Below are 22,022 nucleotides of genomic sequence, written 5' to 3'. Positions count from 1 at the left end.
CCGCATGAAAGGCATTCAACCCCTTTTTCACCCCTTTTCACCCCTCCTATTGCAATTTTCCGGAAACAAAAAAATGCGTGTTTCTTTATGTTTAATGTAGATTCTAAATACCAAATTTTACATCTGCAAACTTTAAAAGTTTGGAGATATAGATTCACTCATTTTAAAAATTCACCCCCTTTTCACCCTCCCATTAATTGGATTTTCCAAAAACAAAAAAATACGTGTTTCTTTATTTTTAAAAGAGATCAAAAGTACCAATTTTCAGGTCTGTAATATCTTCAGTTTCTGAGATATAAGTACTGGTATACTGATTAAGGGCATTCAACCCATTTTCCCCATTTTCACCCCTTTTCACCCCTCCTATTGGGATTTTATGAAAACAAAAAAATACGTGTTTCCTTATTTTTAAAGAAGATTCTAAATACCAAGTTTTACATCTGTAAACTTTTAAACTTTCGAGATATAGACACACTCATTTTAAAATTTCACCCCTCTTTTCACCCCCTTAGCGAAGGAATATCCAAAAATCCTCTCTTAGCGAGCACCTACATCTTAATATGAATATATCCCCCAAATTTTATTTCGTTACGTCCAGTAGTTTTGGCTCTGCGATGATGAATCAGTCAGTCAGTCAGTCAGTCAGACAGTCAGTCAGTCAGGACAAGTTATTTTATATATATAGATTAATACAATACCTCACGCATTTCTCTCCTACCATTAGTTCAGCCGCTAACTGTAAGCTCTGTTAAGGCTCTTGGAAGGCTTAATGTTCCTCATGTCTTATAAGTTAATTATTCTAGATCTAGACAACAGAAGTTACAAACATGAAATCTGCCACAAATAGTAAATACCAAAATACATAACACTACTGAAATCCAGGAATTCATCTTAGAATTTTGTTTTAGGTATAAACTGCGATAAGAGCTGAGGTACTGGTTGGATTTCGGAGTTGATGAAAAAGTAATATATATAAGGACAAGAAAATTACGCTCCTAGCTCTGAAGGATTAGTACTCGAAAAACATTATAGCAGATTTTGCTACCCTTTGGGAGCAGTGGGATATTAAATGCCAGAACTGTGTAGCTGCAGCACCGGTAAGACCGAAGTAGCAGTGATAGTTGTAGTGAACAATGGGAAAGAAGTACCACAGTGTTACTTACCAGCTGCATAGAGTGCTGATGACACTTACCTGCAAACAGAAAGGAGGAGAAGTAAGACGACAAATCAGACGCAAAATGACACATTAAATTACTAACAAGTTAACAGTGCAAATAACATCTGCAATTATTATTATTATTATTATTATTATTATTATTATTATTATTATTATTATTATTATTATTATTATTATTATTATTATTATTATTATTATATGCTTTATATCACTTAAACTGCCGTTGGACATAATTGCCACTGCGCTAGAATAGTGTTTTGAATAGTGGCTGATATTTAAGCAGCTAACAACGTTACTTAACCGGTCCAAATGCATAGTTTTTATAATCTACTGTACTTTCAGTTACGAGTCTTCACACAGTGCGTTCTTGTTATTAAGTTATTGACTGAAAATCAGTCAGAAGTAATATTTAACCATTTTGTTCCTCGTAATGACTCAACTTCCAATTTGAAACAAAATGTGCAGAAGCAGACTATCTAACAGCACTCGCTGCGAAGAGAGGATTAGAGAGACCCAAAGTTAAATTTTATATTGTTGTGCTGTGGACAAGGTTTTCTATTCGTAGCTGACATTGCGCGTGCAAATTAGAGGTTGTGTAGCGCTTTCAACGATATCCCAATCTCGAAGTGAGGTGAGTTTCTCGTTAAATAGTTTTGAAACAAAAGAGCCCAAGAGAAGAGTAACGTCAGCACAGAGTTTTTCACCCGACTGGCATAATTTTAATTCCGACGGTGCCATGAACGAAGTTACCCGGCCTCGAAAGCACAACAGTGCGAATGCAAGAGGATTAGAACCTCTGCCTACAATATTCTAGAGATGCTTCATCGTGGTTGTCTCATTTCTAGTATGCGAATGCCGAGACGGTACATTACAAACAAGCAATAATAGCTTCCTTCCACGTCCTAGTTATAATTAATTACAGCCACATTAATGCAGATACAATCGCCACAAAGCGCACTGGACAAACAACACACACCATCAAGTACAAGGTGCAATTTATCACATCAAGCAACAACAGTAAAAGAAAGCGAACAAGGACGATCTTTGAAGACTGACGTCGGCGGCACCGTTGTGAATTGTGTTTTGTTTGTTTGTTTGTTTGTTTGTTGTACAGCTGCAATCTTGACCATATGCTATTGGTAATTTAATCCGTAAAGAGAAGCTGATGATCACGATGATGGTTTCATTTATCGATCCAATATATATGCAGTACCAGCCCGTGGTGTAAGGAAGGCCCAGAGTCCGGGGATTTCAGTTCTGAACTGAGGGTTGAAAAGTGTTTTCTCAGCCTCATGAGAGTAACTGAGAGCTGGCGATACGAGGGATAGTGGATCCAGTCAGGAAAATGGCAGAAGATGTAATCATGTTGACCATACGACAGTCCAGTATCTGCAGGCCACCTGGCTGGGCAGTAGTCGTCTTGGTACGCCAAGATCATAATGGGCACTTGCTCCACCCTTGTGTTTTATGTTTTGTTAGTTTGCAATCTTGAAAACTGCTAATGGTAATGCAGATCACGAAAAGTATTCACCTTAGACGCCATAAATTATTTAGGGTTTATGCCGTGTGAAAGAGAGACACTTCAGGGAACTTTACGTTTCGCGAAGACGTTGCTGCAGAAGCGAAATGCGACTGATAACTACTGTTCTAATTCAGAATTAACAGTCATACTGCCGTAACGGTTTGAGCTGACGGGATGAAGGTAATAATAATAATTTCGTGTGGCTATGTCTAGCCGGGTGCACCCTCCGACGAGGGTGGGCGGCATCTGCCATTTGAAGGGAACTACGTGTTATTGTGGTGGAGGATAGTGTTATGTGTGGTGTGTGAGTTGCAGGCATGTTGGGGACAGCAGAAATACCCAGCCTCCGAGCAACTGGAATTAACCAACGAAGGTTAAAATCCCCAATCCGACCGGGAATCGAACCCGGGACCCTCTGAACCGAAGGCCAGTACGCTGACCATTCGGACGGGATGAAGGTTATTTGTGTCAAATGAAATGCCTTTGCTGGAAACAATCATAGGTACTGAAATCATAGGAATTCAAACAAATACCATCAATCGTGCTCTGAGAACACTGTCTAAACCTGTCCCAATAAATAATTCCAGCGAGTACAACCATTCAAGACATATTTTAATACAGTCCTTATCAGCCAAATACGAAAATTGGTTAAATCTAACGCACTCGCTCCTAGACTCCAGTTATTTTTCTCCGCAGGGTATTTTCAGCATCATTCTACTCAGCCCGACGCTCGGAGACACCATCTATTAGGCCGGCCGCAAAATGAGACGCAGGTCCGTGAGGTGACGCAGGGTGACTCACGTCGAATTCTTCACGGCAGCGTGAGTCACGGCGACAATCGTCGCAAGTTCGATCGCAGTTTCAGTACGCAGTTTATGACCTATCTGTGTCGGTGCGACGTAAAGCAACTTGTAAAAAGAAAAAAAGAATACTTATAATTACATCCTTCTCTCATACCCCCTCGTCATGACTTCGTCATATTATTTGTTACTTATTTTTCTCACTAAAACGCACTTTTTGTGTATGGAAATAAGTTGTTTTCAATTTGTATATCTCAGTTTAGTTACAAATAATTTGTATTTGTCACATGAGTTTATCTTTGGAATTTCTCATTTCAAAACAATTATTTTTGCATTCATCAGTAGATAAAACATTTAACTCCAATAAATTGGTATTCTGTTACTTTATATTGTACATTAATTCTTCCTCAAAACACAGTATATAGTTTATGGTGGTTTAGACAAAAAAAATACATTTAATATGATATTTCAAAACAAAAATCCTGAGTCAGAAAAATGGTTTATCAGCAATATGAACAACCAAAATCACCGTGAGTCTTGCAGGACACTGCGGAAGAGAGACTGCGGTCTGCAGGGTCACCACGCGCAGCAACTGCGTCACGTGACCCTGCGCCGTAACATGTGCGGGTCCAGTCAGTTCTGTGGTTCGCAGAAACTCACCGTGAGTCACCCTGCGTCACCTCACGGACCTGCGTCTCAATTTGTAGCCGGCCTTACTCCTGTCTTAGTGGGTCCCCTGCGTTAATTTTAAGTGTTTATAATTTTTTTTTTGCTAGGGGCTTTACGTCGCACCGACACAGATAGGTCTTATGGCGACGATGGGATAGGAAAGGCCTAGGAGTTGGAAGGAAGCGGCCGTGGCCTTAATTAAGGTACAGCCCCAGCATTTGCCTGGTGTGAAAATGGGAAACCACGGAAAACCATTTTCAGGGCTGCCGATAGTGGGATTCGAACCTACTATCTCCCGGATGCAAGCTCACAGCCGCGCGCCTCTACACGCACGGCCAACTCGCTCGGTTATAATTAATTAGGGCAGAGTCCATTACGGATGATCCAGAGGGTTCCCATGATTAAACTGATGTTCCCAGTGTGTGTTCTGAGTCCAGTGAATAGTTACTAAATGCAAAGTTTCATGTTCGAGTGCTCTGATATGATATGATTCACGTTTTGAAATTTCGACCAGTTTGTTCAACTCACTTCGTTTGATTTTGTAAATTCCAATTAGATAAATATATCTGTCAGTCGGATGCCAATGTAACTTCGTACTCACACAAACCATCGGCGGGTATATAAATTAATAGAGTTGCAATTCTCTGTGACAGGGAGAACGGCCACCAGAGTGCATTAGTGTTGTTCGTGTATAGTGTTGTTACCAGGCCTGGTTGCGTACATAAGGGACGTGAACAGTGTCGCATGTTGAGTAATCACTGTGAAGGACACGGAGATGCCACATACTCATGTGAGACAGCGTTACATGGGTCTCTAGATGGTCGAATCGTGTAATATTCAGATTTGTGGGACATTCGGACGTGACAGTGGTACCATGTTGGACAGGCATACTCGTCGTCAAGGTTCCGGGCGACCACCTTTAACCAGCACAAGGAAGGATCGCCGTATTGTGCACCAAGCATATCGTAACCCCTTCACATCTCGCCAGTCATCCGAGAACAAGTAATGGACTCCCTGCAACATTCTGTGCCATCTCGCACCATTGGTCGTAGACTAGCAGCATCCGGACTAGGAAATTACCGTCCCATGCGTACGCTGCCGTGAACACCACGACACAAACGGCCGCGTTTGGAGTAGTGCCGTGACTGCTAGCATGGACTGCTGATGAATGGCATCGCACTGTGTTTAGCGATGAAAAGCGGTTCTGCGCTACTCCGGATGACCATCTCTGCGAGTAAGGCGGCGACATGGGAAGAGGTTCCATTCTGCTAATGTTTGGGAGAAGCACAGCGGTGTTACTTTTGGCGTAATGGGGTATGACTTCAGGTCACGGCTCGTAGTGATTGAGGGAAATCTGACGGCACAACGGTACATCACGGACATTTGCGTCCTCATGTGTTACCTCTCATGTGACAGTATCGTGGTGCCATTTTTCAACAGACGATGCTCGTTCTCACACGGCACGTGTCTCCATGAACTTGTCTGCGTGATGTTGAGGTACTCCCGTGGCCAGTAAGATCCCCAGATCTGTTCCTGATACACCATGCGTGTTACAAGCTAGGATGCCAACTCCGTCCCAGTGCAAGAATCTAGGATATCAAGGACCAGTTACAACAGTTGTGGGGCAGCATGGCTCAGGATAAGATACAACGGCTTTATGACACTTTTTCCAACCGAATCAGTGCATGCATTCAGGCCAGATGGGTTGCAACGTCATAACGTGATAAGTCTGCTCGTACTGGAAGTCCTTTGTAAATTTGCCTCGATTTTGTAATCATTGAATAACATCACATACCCTCTCAACACGTGAAGTTTCGTTTCGTTTCCGCCTTTCCTTCTGGATGCTTCAATTTTTTTGTCAGGCAGTGTATGTTAATGTCAAGTATACAACTTCGATCTCACTATTGGAATTGTTTTTTAGTTCTATATTTTGCGTTTTTTTCTATTTTCTATTACTTTTATTATCTACAATTTTTCCACAGTACTGATATTGACAAAGATATTTGAGAATTCATTAACGAACCTTCCTCGCAACTTCAATTCACCCCTCAGTGTTAAATTACTTACGGGTTATGTTCACATTTCTCTTTTCATCTTAAATACCCAGTTTCGCAAAATTACGTCCAGGCGTTTTTCCGTGATGCCGTATAAGACAAGAATGTATTTGGTAGATAGATAGCTAAGATAGATAGATATATATCTAAATATATGTTCTTCTCCTTAGCTTAATGATAAGCATAATGGACTTCTGTTCAGGGGATCAGGGATTCGATTCCCGGCTAGGCCGGTAATTTTAGTCATGTATCGTTAATTTCGCTGGCTCGGAGATTAGGTGTTTCTGACAGTCTTAATATACACCTTCATCCACTGTAGATACAACACACCACACTTCCGACCACAACAGAAACACGTAATATTCTAATTCATTCTTCCATAGAGGACTGGCGTCAGGAAAGGCATCCGGTCTTAAATTAAGGCCAAATCCACATGTGAAAATTCGTACCCGCCTCTCCACCATGGTGTGAGATAAATGGCGAAAAGTGAAGAGAGACATACACAGATAGATAGATAGATAGATAGATAGATAGATAGATAGATAGATAGATAGATAGATAGATAGATAGTGAAACCATGACCTTTGAGTCATAAGGAGCCAGAGTCCTAAATTCATTACATGAGGCACCATATCAATTACAGGTCATGAGAAGCCCTAGCTGCATTTTTATTTCCGACCAGAGACAGCACGTGGAGATCAGGTGGGGTGATTCTCATTCTCACGCTACAGAAGTTACGTCACCCACACGTGTAGAATGTGCAGAGATACGAAGTAATTTGGCGCAACTATTATTCTTTTTTTTTTTTGTTAAAAGTCCATTTTAAGAAGAATTGGCGACGAAACAGCCGTGGAAAACGTCAGGAATAGTAAGTAAAACAAGTTGGTTGTTAATGGTAAAGGCTTTAGACCGCTAACTAGCTCCAGAAGGAAAATTGTCGAAAACAAACGTGCCTGTTTAAACTCTGTTACATCGACCTAAATATAGTACCTAGCTTATGAGTAAATTTAACGACTCAATTGGTTAAGAGGAACCCTTATCATCAACACCGCTACTAAACTAAGCAACTACAGTATGTGTCAAATCAGTCATAATTACATATTCTGTGAGGTGAAAACAGTGTCAGCAAACTTTTGGCGGTCAATGCGGACGGCATGGGAGTGGGACAAAAATGTATAAAAACACGCCGCGCTATTTACAATCCCCGCATTGTATCCACTGAATTTGAGGCGACCGCACGACATTCAGAACAAACATTATACACTTGTTGATAATACTAAGTCCCCAGAAGGAAGGTAGTTTTGGCCAAAGAAGGCTATATAACGTCATCTTCACGTGGAGATAGATCAGAAGGTTATTATTATTATTAGCGTATTGTAAGGAAATTATATACATAATATATACACAATAACAAAAACACTGATTCACTTCAGGCATTAGTGTTATCTCTTATATCTGAATGTCCAACTCTTCAATCCACTGTTGGAGATAGGAAGTCTTCCAAACTACCTGGATAAAACCGTTTTTGACACTCGCTTACAATGTGGGGAATAGTCTGGCGAGCGGCTCCACAGTCACATTCTGGAGATGGTACAAAGTTCCACTTGTAGAGAGAATCCCTGCACCTTCCATGACCTGTCCTGATCCTGTTCAGTCTGGACCAAGTTGCAGGTGGCAGTTGGGATCCATTTGCAATATTTTCCCCTCTGAAGATGTTACGCAGGGGCACGTCAGGAGAGTTATTCCAGCGGCCTTTCCACTCCTCCAAAGCATTGACGTTGGTGGACGTCTTCAGAGCAGCATTACAAAGGGGTGGATGTCATGATTTCAGTCTTTTGAGACTACGAGCTGGTATGTCATTTAGAACAGGTAGCAGAGGATTCTTGCAGATGTTGTTGTACTCTCGAACAAGAGCTCTGGATCTTCGTAAGTCAGGTGGCATTATTCCTGACAACAGTGGGAGCCAGTGAAATGGAGTTGATCTGATGGTGCCATATATAAGACGCATTCAGGTATTCAATTGTGGGTCAATATACTTTGTATACGGACTATTAATCCATACTGGAGCACAGTAGTCAGCAGCAGAGAAAACCAGCACTAAGGCTGAAAAACGTAGGATGTTTGCAGTAGATCTCCAAGTAGTACCAGTTAGCTTCTGAATAATATTATTTCGGGTTTTCAATTTCTTCGACAAGTTCAAAAGATGTTGTTTGAATGATAAAGTCCGGTCCAAAGTAACAGCGATATATTTTGGATACCTATTGTGATTAAGTACTCGATTGGAGAAGGTAATATTTAGTTTTAAGTTAGCGAGCCGGTTGCTCAAATGGAAGCAAGAAACCTCCGTTTTGGCTGTACTGTGTCTGAGTCTCCATTTCCTGAAATATTCTGCCAATGTGGATAAGTCCTGAGTCAAAATGTCTTCAGTTTTCTCAAAGATATTGCGTTGTGTGGGAAGGGTCAAGTCATCAGCATAGCAGAACTTCCTGGATATTGTTTCTGGAAGATCAGAGATGTACAGATTAAACAGTAGTGGCGATAAAACTGATCCTTGGGGCAAACCATTATGCAGTTTTCTTACTGAGCTTTCCTTTTCACCTAAACAGACCTGGAATTTCCTGTCGCTGATCATGTTGTTGATAAGCTGTGCAATCGTTCTGCAGGGTATAGCTCTGAGCAATTTATAACTCAATCCTTCCTTCCAAACGGTATCAAAGGCAGCAGTGAGAATCACAAAGACAGCAGATGTTTTAAGCTTTTGCTGGTATCCGGCCTCAATGTAAGATGTTAATGAAAGTACTTGATCACAGCAGTTTCGGTTAGGTCGGAAGCCTGCCTGATCCACAGGAATGAGTTCTAAAATGGCCGATCCAATTCTGTTGTAGATAAGCCTTTCAAAGAGTTTGTAGCAACAGCTAAGGGGAGCTATTGGTCTGTAACTTTCAGGTCTGTTTTCAGGTTTTCCAGGCTTCAATATGGAAATAATTTTAGCTTTCTGAAGTCAGGTGGAATTTGTCCAGTCCGAAGAATGCCCGTGTAGAACTGTGTTATCCATCTCTTTGCATTGTCTCCCATATGTATGAGGAATTCTGGCTGAATTGCATCGAATCCAGGTGCCTTATCAGGTTTTAGTTCTTTGAGGGCCTCTTGAACATCAAGGGCTGTAAAAGGACGTGAATAGCTAGATATGCGAGGTGCTGATGATTTCAGAGCACGAAGCTGGCATCTAACATACCTTGCAGGATTTACCTCTCCATTGCCCTGTACGTGTCCCTTGGGTGGTGCTAAGCGAGCAACAGCAATAGGCAGCCGGTCTATCCTAGTATCTCCTGGCTATCAAATTATGTCAAAGACACCAGAGCTCTTTAACAAGATTAGAAGGTAAATTAACGGTATTCCGAAATGTGTAACCGTCAGATATATTCACGTCCAGGCAACAGCCGGTTATTATAATGCCTAAATCCTGCAGTCGAATTAGAAAATATAATTGTTTTACTGTATTGCGCGTGCGGATCGTAATTTGACGAATGTGTTCGGTTCGCGAGGAAGAGAACGTGCGAAGGGAATTTCTTTTTTTCCATGTCGTTATTTTCAGGTGAATGATATAAATTAAAATACACATTTTTACCCAGGATAGGAATCCTGATGAAAGGAAGAGTATATTTTGTAAAGTCACTATATGTTGGGATGGCTAGATAAGAGATTAAGAGAGGCTGGAGAGCCTGTTATGATGCAAGGCAACGTACGACTTCCAGGTAGGTAAACTACCTTTTGTAAAGTGCATTTATTTCATCATGTCACCATTTTATTTGTGTATCTGTGACGCACTTTGGTCACCCTTTTTATTTCGTGAAAATGTCAGAGGAATACGACGAATGGTCATTTTATGTTTCTTGAATAGTCGGGAGAGCCGCGAAACTAGCGTATGAAATGTTGTACAGTAATATGTTGATTTCCTATATTTGTTGTTTGGCCAAGTTAAGATATTAATTTATCACGATATTCTGTACAGTGTAAAGATGAAATTCTTGAAAATGTAATCCGTGGTTTACCATTTAGAGCAAGTGCGTGGTAGTGATGGAATGTCAGCTGTTGCGGAAGGCACACCGTCATGTGTTCGGCGTTGTAAATTTGTCAAGGGAAGGTACGAGGCGAAAATGGTGTGTGGTTTGTGGAAGGGAAGCGTTATTCCAAATGTCTGTTAAAATCTGTGTAGAATTGATGAGAGGAAAATAACTGTAACATTTTTGTAAGTCAAGTTGTGAGTTTCGGTTTTGGAAACACTGAGTTGTCAAAATCTGATATGCGAGGAGAGATGGTCAGTTTGCCACAGATTGTTTTATGTAACAACATAGTGGATCACGTAAGAGAGACAGTCCATATTATTGTCGTGTAGAGAATTTGTGGTAGCAAGTGGTTCAAGTCCTGCAGAGATAGGAATAAATGCGGATCAGGAGATTGAAATCCTGTAGTGTGGAAGAGATTTTTGTGCCGGGATTTTCATAGTAAGGAACCCGAAGATTTATTTTTTGTAATTTAATGATATGGGAATATGGTCATTCCATAGTTAGGATTCCATATGAAACCGTAGGATTGTGATGGATAAGACTATTTCAAGTGACGTTTTAAATTAAATTTCTTCACATATTCTGTGTTGGTTAAGAATTGTATTTCACGCGAGTTGTCAACGAGGCGAGGTTTCATTTGATACAGTTCAAGATAAAGAGTGTTTTTTTATAGATAGCGAGGAGGGGTCTTCTTTCCAGGTAATAAGCCACCTGTTCTCGGCCAGCGAGGAAGTTCATTGCAGGAAAAGAATTGCAACTGAGATTTTGTCATTTATAATAAATGTTTGGAATTAGATTTCATTATTTAAAGAAGAAAATTGTTTAGTAGAGAACTTGAGATTCATTATCGGTGTGACGGAAATGATGCGAGGTTGTGTTATGTTGTGAATAACTATTTTCAGGGGGTGTCAAAATTTGAGGCTCCGTAGTGATGTTGCTTCGTGTTGTTGAGGATTGTCCAAAGTCTCGTGAGTATTAAAAAAATATTTCAATGTCACGGTACCTAGTCAATCCATAGATTTCTTGATGGATGATTATGTTGTTATTGGTTTCCAAGGCACAAATGTAGGTTCATGTGGTATGATATCATGTTTGTCGAGTACATGGAGTGCAGTAGCCCATCCACCCTAGAGTTGTGTAAGGTGCGTTACGGCACTTGAGTCTCATCGGCCTGAAATTGTATCGAAAGAGGTGCCGGAATTAGGCCAAGGGATAACCGTAGGTGTTATAAGCGATTTGACATGGTTTTTTTTAGCGTTGTGTGTAAATGTATGCAGATTATAGGATTTAAAGTTAGGATTATCCAAGCTAATGTCTTAATAATAGTGTTATAATGTAAACTTGTTGAGTGATATCATGAAATAAATAAATAGTACCCGTATTTATGACAATGCATTTCGTATTCCAGCTGCGGAACAAGAGAACTATGAGGATAAACAAATAAATAAATTTAAATATTTCTTCAAAGGAATGTTTCTGATAAACATGCCCAAGTGATAACGTAAATTTAATTGAAACAGTTAGGGAGTTTAAAGAAATCACTTCGTCCGGGATAGATAAATTTGTTGTTAATTAGGATTATGAGATTACTTTATTTATGAATTTATTAACTTCAGTGGAACCGTATCTTGAGAATGTGAGCTTACAGCCGAGAGACAGTGGGTTCGAATCCCACTGTCGGTAGCCCTAAAGATGGTTTTGCGTGGTTTCACATTTTCACACCATGCAAATGCTGGGGCTGTACCTTAATTAAGGCCACGGCTGCTTCCTTCCAACTCCTAGGCCTTTCCTATCCCGTGGTCGCCATAAGACCTATCTGTGTCGGTGCAACGTAAAGCAACTAGCAAAAAAAAGTATTCTGGAAATCTTAGTTTTATTCGTTGGGAAATTTCAACTTATTAACGTAACGATTAAGGGAACATGTCCGATGGCACAAGGGACGTTACTGCCACAAGTGTTATGTGCGTTTGTTGTTGTTATTTTTATTTAATTTTTTGAGCATCAGATGTGCTGGGGATTTATTAATGTGGAAACCTTGGTCATCAACAACTTTAACTTAATTGTGTTCAGTCTTCAGCTTAGAAGTTTGGATGGTCATGGGGCCATCATCCTCAGTGACTTAGATTAGGGATATCTGCCAGTATAGCATAATTTTTCTTGCGGTCATCCTCCACAATGACTTTAACATAAATCACAAAGTTAGATGTCGGCCCATCACATTCGCAGGTCACATCGATTCAATTAAGGGTCCATGCCGTACAACCACGGTATGGCACATACCGATTGGACTGCCTTAATTATACCAAGAGTCCAGAGCTCGTGTTACGGGGGTTGGATCATCATGAATCATTATGGTGGTACATGCAGTCTCACATGGAAGCCGATCTTAGGGATCACAAGACTTTCTTTACTTCATTCTTAAATTAAGACGGTGGTTTCTAGTAAGGATGCCCCTCAGGCCATTGAATTAATGTCTCCAAAGCCAGTCTCTCTCATAATCGTTGTTATTTTAAAAACCGAACAGTGTTGAGTTCGTGGAACACGCTGTTGTGAAATATCATAAGTTTCTTCGATTTCGTTTCCACTGGTAAATAAACTTATACTTTCAAATCGAATCCTCTCGTTATAGACATTAGTTTAAAATTATTGAAACCAAAAACCAAAGAGAAAGATTTCATGCCGATTTGCTGATAGGTAAAAAAGGTAGGTGTCCTTCGAAGGGCCTTAAAGGGTCCAGAAGACGGACGGAATCCCCTATAAGTACAAGACATGATGTTAATATTTTCCAGAACACTGTATGTTGAGAGAGAAAATATTCTTGCTTAGAGGATTAGGTGCTAGAATACTTAATTAAAGCTTCTAATAAGACTTTAAAATATCGCGGAAGATACGAAGAAGGCGATAATCCCATGGAGAGAAGAGTTCTGCAGCAAGTTCGCAAATGTGAGAAAGTGATCGAGAGCTATAATCTGCGCGTGTTATCCCGTATTTTATAACAGGAACACACACAAAAAGTACACCATATATGACCTCTAGTGAAATAAAAAAGAGAATCTTAAATAACCTTTCCAGCGTTTCTAATAATTGTTCTCCATAAAAACTGCGTTTAAACCACCACTTCTCTTCCCAGCCAGCAGTAATTAAACTTAACGATGTATTACTTCTGAGATTCGAACTTACGTTGTATAATAAAAGGGAAGAAGCCTGACTTCACAGGGCCTCTTAGAATTACTCCAATTAAAAAAATACGTTCTTGACCACCAATTACAAAAATAAGCTTTATACCTGCTATACATCGTTCCTAATATTTTTTACTCAGTAAACATAATTAAGGACTTAAATCATTACATTGTAAATGACTGAATACGCGCAAAATTATACTTCCATCAAAGAAGGAGAAAGAAAGATAATGATGCATATAGACGCCTGAAATGTTAATTGCTAACCTCTTCTTCTTTGTAATCATCTTGTACAACCGCACCTGTTCCATATAATTTACAATGTAGTTCCTTTTTAAAAGTATAGATCTCACGTAGAGAAGACAAGTAAGAAGAAAGAAAGATAGGGCCAAATGGAAACAGAAAAATAAAATACAAAAAGAAATCAACAGGCTTAATACAGCACACGCCCGAAAGAAGGCGAGAGTAAAAATTCGCAAGTCTTGTTGTAGTGCTACGACATCCATTAGGTACGAACTAACCTGATATTTTAATAGTGCTGGATATAAATCCTGTACAGAAACATTTAACAACGCAAGCTGGATGGATTAAGGTGCCCCCACCTAAAGCTATGTGTTATAACTTACGACGATGTACGAGGTATGCGAACACAAGGAACATTTGTGGAAAAGTGTGTAAGCTCTATATTACATTCTCAGTCAGACCAGTTTAACTACAGCTGCTACATCAGGTTGCTGCTTTATTGTTACGTGCCAGTCACAAAATTAAGAAAAGGAACAAGAAATATGTAGATCCCGTATTTCATTAAATACCTGACACAGCCGGAGATAACGTACTAAAGGAATTATTCTCACTCTAACTTGAGAATAAGAAATTAATGTCTAGTAGTGATCTCAGATTTCAGTTTCCAGCACGACTTCCAAACTTCCCAGTAATGGGTGTACGGAGATAATGAAACAATATTGACCCCAAAGTGTCAATGCAGATGCTGACAAAAAATCTAAAACCGGGCGAGTTGGCTGTGCGCGTAGAGGCGCGCGGCTGTGAGCTTGCATCCGGGAGATAGTAGGTTCGAATCCCACTATCGGCAGCCCTGAAGATGGTTTTCCGTGGTTTCCCATTTTCACACCAGGCAAATGCTGGGGCTGCACCTTAATTAAGGCCACGGCCGCTTCCTTCCAACTCCTAGGCCTTTCCTATCCCATTGTCGCCATAAGACCTATCTGTGTCGGTGCGACGTAAAACCCCTAGCAAAAAAAAAAAAAAAATCTAAATGTGGATCTCCGAAAACCGTCAAACGTAGTTAGTGGGAGTAAACGTAATAGCATATCTAAATGTTGCGGCATGTATATTACCTTGCCTCTGAGGCCTGTAAGGAAATATTTCAGATATACGAGGAGCTACCTAAGGCGTGGTCGCTTCACCCGGAGGACGTGGTTCGATTCAAAGTCAGAAAGCCGAAACATTCACAAACGATTTCCACTTCTAGAGAGGCAAGTGGCTCAGAGGTTCACGCGATCTACACAGAAGTTAATATTAGGTTAATTCCTGCCGGGATGAGTGGCTCAGATGGAAAAGCGCTGGCCTTCTGACTCTAAGTTTGCGGGTTCGACCCTGGCACAGTTCGGTGGTATCAGAAGGAGTTCAAAACACACTAATCTCGTGTCGGTAGATTCAATGGCACGTAAAAGAATTCCTGAGGGACAAAATCCGATTACCAGGTTAATTCCTGAGGTTATCGGAAGCCTTTACGTTCTACCGCACCAAACGCCTTCATGGCTGTACGGAGATGACTTTGCTTTTCTTTTCCTTCAAAGTGCATTTCTGGCGAAAAAGGCTACTGGGGGATTTAAAACAGGGCATCCTGGGTTCGCTATTGGTTATTTGTTCGACTGTGGCAAAACTAACAGAATGCAACGTACAATATATAATTAGTTCTGCCTCCAGAAGTCGATAGTACATAGGGGTTGACTAGAAGGAGTAAGTGAACAAGTTAAATTGTACAGTATATAGAAAGGTCGCAACCGCTGAAAGGGATTCATTAATTAAATACATTATTTATTTACTTACATAAGTTTATGCGGTCAAATAACTGAGGTAATTATGTAGCTTCATAAGGGCAAAGAAGGTGATGTTCTCAGACAAAAGACTGGAATAGCTTTACACGCAACTTTATATTGTATCTTCACCCTTCCTTTCGTTGACCTTCCCTTAACCTCTTTGATTCTCTCTCGTTCTAACATGCGTTCGTACAATGCGTGAATTTCTCTGTCGATTAACAATATGTTTTACGCAATACTTGAATTAGGTATATTGCTTTGGGAGATTGCGGGGAAACCTCTCAGTCAGCATAATCATTAATGGCACTACAATTCGAACCTCGAACTACAAAATAGTTACAAGCCCCTTTTACAACCTAAACACTTATCCTCGGAGCTGGTATAATAAGTTAACTGTCATGCCCTATACTCTGCTTTCTTTATCAAACACCGTACTAAGGCTTCTTTATCAGTGGGGCCCTCATTTTTTTCTGGTCAAAGGGCATCTGTTTATTGACGTTCTAAATTAAAACTTTTCAAGAAAGTCATCATCACGCACTGTGGGATTTGGGATTCAGAGGACGAGAACCGGTTCTGTGGAGCAGTCACATTCCCTTTCCAAGGTAGCCATCGGAATCATTCAAATTTAATATAATAATGTTACCGAAAGTAACAAGCAAACATTATACTATATTTTGGTGACATGTTGATTTTTAAAAATAAATTTTTCCCCACCTATTAGGGTTCGGTAATGGTACATATCAAATACATTTTTCACAATCACAAACAAATCGCATACCTTTCATTACTAATCATATAGTCTAAAAAAATACAAACTACCAAAAACAAACTACACAGTTAATTAAAAGAATGATAGAAAAGTAGTTGCAAGAAAAAATGGCCCTATTAGCCTATTGTCTTATAAAAAGAAAGAAAATTTGTTTCTGAAAGTGCTGCAAGCAGTCAGTAAAAGATTCAGAATTTAACTTCTTTTGCTAGCTGATGGTTTAACGTCGCATTAACGCATCGAAAGTTTTCGGTTATACTTTTTTACAAGCTGTTTTACGTCGCACCGACACAGATAGGTTTTATGGCGAAGATGGGATAGGAAAGGGCTGAGAGTGGGAAGGAAGCGGCCCCTGGCCTAATTAAGGTGTAGCCCTACCATTTTCCTGGTGTGAAAAATGAAAACCACGGAAAACCATCTTCAGGGATGCCGACAGTGGGGTTCGAATCCACTACCTCCCGAATGCAAGCTGATAGCTACGAGAACCAAACCGCATAGCCACTTGCTCGGTCGGGTATATCAATATAGGTGAAATGTAGTTTATTGAAGTTATTTGGTATGCTATTTTCTTCAGTCTATCTAAAGACTAACCTACTGAGGCTTGCTGGTGTTAGGCCCTAAAAGAGATTGATGATATAGATGTTGATTTCCATAGGGAATCTGAAATATTTGTTCCGAATGAGTAAATTTATAATACCAATATAAATGGTCCATTATTGGACATTATAAATTCTCCAGCTAACTCACTCCTGGTTGCCAGCGTTTCGCCCCCGTGTGCTAGGCTGGGCTCATCAGTTGGTACATAGCACACCTACCAAGACGCATGGCTAGTAGTGCATACCGTGGAGGCCACTGGAGAATTTATAATGCCACTGACCTAAATGAATGGTGACAGAAGTAATCAAGACATTATCGAAAGCTATCTTTCTCAGCTTCTAGGGTTCGGAAGGCTTAATGATGATCCTCTTCCGACAGCTGTGACGCGAAAGGTGAAATCATTGCTTCTAGCCTCAATACTTCCGAGACGATAAGAAATTCCAACTGTTCTCCGGAAGATTATGAAATATTACGCCCAAATATGTACTGATGAACTCGATCAGAACTCGGATATCGTGTGCCAGTCTAAGGCCAGCGTTGAGCCCACAACATCCTATTTTTTATCGGAGGATGAACAAGGGTTCGTTAAACCCCTTGAAGATCTAGTAAAACAGCTCGAGGGCAGTCGTGAAACCAAGGAGCTGCTTGAAGACTTCACTGGCTATATAGCTTTTAGGATAAAGAAGAAGAACCTCGATATAGAAAGTAATTACGGAGAGAAAACAGGTCAAAATACAAGGGGTGGAAATTAAATTGCAAAACAGAGTCCCAATTTTTTTTCAAGTTGCTTTACGTCGCACCGACACAGATAAGTCTTACGGCGACGATGGGACAGGAAAGGGCTAGGATGGGAAGGAAGCGTCCGCGGCCTTAATTAAGGTTCAGCCCGTGCATTTGCGTGGTGTGAAAATGGGAAACCACGGAAAACCATCTTCAGGGCTGCTGACAGTGGAGTTCGAACCCAATCTCCCGAATACTGGATACTGGCCGCACTTAAGCGACTACAGCTATCGAGCTCGGTGGTTTCAATTTTACCACGGGAAAGAACTGAAAGAGGGTTCTAACATCATCATCACAAACCTTACGGATATCCTGAAAAAGAAATTCCCCGAAATTTATGAACTTGCAAGTTGCTTCGTGAGAAGCCGTTCTTTTATTCGAATGGACGCTTTAAACAAAAGTAAGACATTGAAGAGACCGGGTTTCAGTTAATACAACACCGATAAAGAAAGAAGAAAAGCAAAGATATTCCACTGATGCTATGGATAAGTGTGTTTGATATTTTTTTTATTATCAGCATTATTCTTTGTGTATAACATACCTGTTTTTTATGAAAGGCAATTTATTACGTTGTATATGAAACCAGTGCTAAGAATGTTAACATACAGGCTCATTAATATGGCCTATCTAATGTTAACGTGGAATTTGTCATTTCCTGGCACTTGGAGGAGAACATTTACTGTACTGTTTGTGTTGTGGATAGTTTCCTAACATTTGCTGTTTGTGTTGTTGACAGTGTATATAGTTTCCCAATACTGCTTGTAACAACGGACATATTTATTGCAGTCATCAAGCTTTAATGTTCGAGTCTGTAACAATTAGAGTCCCTTGTTATTGTTATCATAGGTGTTGAGAACATGAACATATGGAATGGTCATTCCACTGCGATCACAGTCTTAGCATTGATAAAACCTTTTATACAGATCGAAATACTTCAGAAACGCAGCTGGATTCACACTGTATTTGATCTCCTATTAGTACCCTACTGTGATAGTGAAGTGTAATGCATTTTCTTAGGTGATGTTAAGATATCAATGAAGTTCTCTTGTGGCTAAAACAGAATAGCTTACAGTAGTGTATTAGCCTACATCATGCAGAAGACAAGGCGCTGAGGGTTCATGTTGACGTCATCGACGGCCAAGCGTGGTGGGGAGACCTGCGCGTGATCCCTACCTCTTACTCTAACTACCTTGAGGTCAGCATTTAGATTCTCGGTAGTCAGGGGAAACTAACATCCGACCACCTCCTTTCAGGTAGCTACTGATGGATTCGGGTAGCTATCCAAATGAGTACCCGAGCGATTTCCTCCATTAGAGAATTACCTCTGAGAGTAAAGGGTGGCGAAGGCGCAGTGATGTTCGCTACATATTTATGCCACTAGGTCATGTGGGGCATTTAACTGTACCTTACATGGCAGGCAAGCAACAAATGAGCTCGCTCACAGTTGGCTGATAAGGACGTTTAAATGATATAATTAACGAAACACGAACAAATTATAAGAAAGGCATGATCAATAATGTAGCAAACGACTTACAAAGAAAGTGTTGCGAAGTGTTAATTACTACGCTCTATTTTATGTTTTTGTTTAAGTATCCTTGCCACGTTTGTCCGAGGTTCATTAACAAGTGGGCCTACTGTAGCAGAAATGAACATCCTGTGGACTCTATACTTGAGACCAATGTCAACGTGATGCTACGAAATAATGCAGGTTTCTGCATAAAGGGCCGTAATGTCTGAACAGTTCACGTGGACTATGTGTGCTCGTACAGTCGAGGTTGACGTTGTACGAGCCTATGTGGACACATTTTATATGTATACTTGTTATTTGTTTCATTTCCCTAAAATTTTGAGACTGACAAGGTAGTAGAGCAGAACTGCAGTCTTACGCATGCGCTGCCATGACTTGGTCTACATTGACATGGACTTGGAATGGAGGCACTTTGCGCTGTTTCTTACTTTTTAGATATGGGTCTGTACAAGTTTATTTGTAACTTATTAGGACTAGGACTGAGAAGAGGCTGTTCTTCTGGAGCAAAGCAGAGCGAAACAATGACATTTCCTTGAGGCAATGAAGACCCTTGGAGGAATAGAGGGCCATGGCTTCCATTACTCGTAACCTCGGCAATAAGTGGGATAGACTGGAGCCACCTTCTCTCCCAGGAATTAATCTGATAGTCATTTATTTTGAAGGCCGTTACCGATTCGGCTAAGCAGCCCTCTTCGTCCGGGAGCAGAAGTATAAAAACACAAGAAAATGCTTTACACTTTTACCTCGTTCCTCTGTTTTCTAAAACAAAAAAAACAAAACCTCTTTAGGGCATAGTAAGCAATTGTGCCTGGTCTTCATCAGACCGCGGCGAGGCGTCTGTCAAACTGTGAGTAAAAGTTCGGTAGATTTGTCAAAACAATCTGGATACAGGATCGCGCGGTGAGCACTTGTTGTTCCCCCACCCATACATGATGGATCGTACTATAATTGTCACAATCATAGCGAGAAATGCCGAAGGCTAACATTAACACACACTTGAACAAAGACTAACCCCTCACACAAATCCAGCGCCAAGGTGCTAATGAGATGTATTACCCAATACATTATGTAGCCTGGGACGGTTTTAAAAGAATTGTTGTGGACAGTGAAAACAGGTATAAACCTTTAAAAGTGGTAAGGAATAGTAAAGACCAATTATAACAGGGAAATAAAGAGATTAAGAAGGAAGTGCAGATTAGGAAGAAATAGAGTAAGGAATGGTTGCAGGAATAAGGAGAAACTCAAGGAGTTCACTAGAAAATTGATTTTAGCGAAAAAAAAAATCAGCTAAGGATAACACGATGGCAAACAATTGGCTGTCTATGAATTTTAGGGAGCAATTGAAGGATATGTACAGATACTTTAAAACAGAAACAGGTTCCAGGAAAGACATTCCAGGGATCATTCATGAAGAAGGGGAATGTATATGCCAGGACTTACGGAAAGCAGAATTATTCAGTCAGCAATATGTAAAGCTAGTTGGATATAATGTCCAGATAGAGGAAGCGACTTATACCAGCGAAATACCGAAATTTACCTATGATAATGAATACATGTATAAAAACATACAAAAGTTGATAGAAAGGCAGCTGGGACTGATAAGATTTCTAGGGATAGCCTATATTAAAGGCTATGGGTAGCGATATAGTGCCATAACTTAAATACTTATCTCATTACTGTTTGCGTGAAGGAGCGGTACCAAATGAATGAAGAGTTGCAATAATATCCCCAGTGTACAAGAGAAATGGTGACAAACGAAAAGCGGATAATTACAGGTCACTCAGCTTGATATGTGTTGTTTGTAAGCTGAGGGAAAGCATTTTCTGTTTGTATCTGCAGGCCTTCGGGTGGAGCAGCGGTCGCTTGGTAGGTCAAGGCCCTTCAAGGGCTGTAGTGCGATGGGGTTTGGTTTGGTTTTGATTATACAGGTTTGCGAAATTACTAACTGGTTTGATAGAAGGCAGGCAGTTCGTGTTTAGGAAAGGTTATTCCAGTGAAGCTCAGTTTGTAGGATTCCAGTAAGATACAGCAGATATTTTAGATTAAGGAGGTGAAAAGGACTGTATCGCTATTGACCTATACGAGGCTTTTGCTATGGTACATCATGGGAGATTAGTGACGAAAACCAGGAGTATGACACTAGACAAAAGAGTGGATGAATGGGGCGGCTGCATGTTTCGAAAATAGAACTCGGAGAATTAGAGTAGGTGAAGCGTTATCTGATCCTGTAATGATTAAGAGGGCGGCCCCACAGGGCAGTATTATTGGACTTTAATGTTTTCTTACATATATAAATGGTATGAGTAAAGAACTTGTATCACAGATAAAGCATTTTTCGGATGATGTTATACTGTATAGAGTAGTAAATGAGCTGCGGGATTGTGAGCGACTGCAGGGGAACTTAATGTTATGAGATCGACAGCAGACAGTGGTATGAATGTAAATGGGATGAAAAGTCAAGTTGTAATTTTCACCAAGAGGGAAAGAGGATGAGTCCTGGGAAACACTGTACGTAGCTAGGTGTTAATAATATAAGGAATGATCTTCATTGGAGCAATCATATTAACGAGGTCGTTCAGAAAGTTTACAGATATCTTCACATGGTTATGAGAATATTTAAGAGTTACAGTAAGGATGTAAAGGAGAGAGCGTATAAGTCTCTGGTAAGACCCCAATTAGAGTATGGTTCCATGTACGAGACCATCACCAGGATTACTTGATACGAGAACTGGATAAAATTCAAAGGAAAGCAGCACGGTTTATTTTGGGTAATTTCCGACAAAGAAGTAGTGTTACGAAAATGTTGCAAATTTTGGGATGGGA

General features: G+C 40.4%; 1 protein-coding gene across 1 annotated transcript in view; it reads right to left on the bottom strand.

Annotated features, from left to right (window-relative positions):
- Positions 1–1,090: 1,090 nt before the first annotated feature.
- The window catches only part of LOC136879184 (protein-L-histidine N-pros-methyltransferase-like), a 631,930-nt gene continuing 610,998 nt past the window's right edge, over positions 1,091–22,022 (bottom strand). Inside the window, exon 3 of the mRNA XM_067152959.2 lies at positions 1,091–1,192. Within this exon, the coding sequence (XP_067009060.2) occupies positions 1,189–1,192 (4 nt within the window). The 3' untranslated portion in view covers positions 1,091–1,188. The remainder of the gene's footprint in view (positions 1,193–22,022) is intronic.

This window comes from Anabrus simplex, chromosome 1 (genome assembly GCF_040414725.1).
Source record: "Anabrus simplex isolate iqAnaSimp1 chromosome 1, ASM4041472v1, whole genome shotgun sequence".
NCBI classification, from domain to species: Eukaryota; Metazoa; Arthropoda; class Insecta; order Orthoptera; family Tettigoniidae; genus Anabrus; species Anabrus simplex.
Note: the sequence above shows the minus strand (reverse complement) of the source record. Positions and strands in the feature narration are given on the sequence as shown.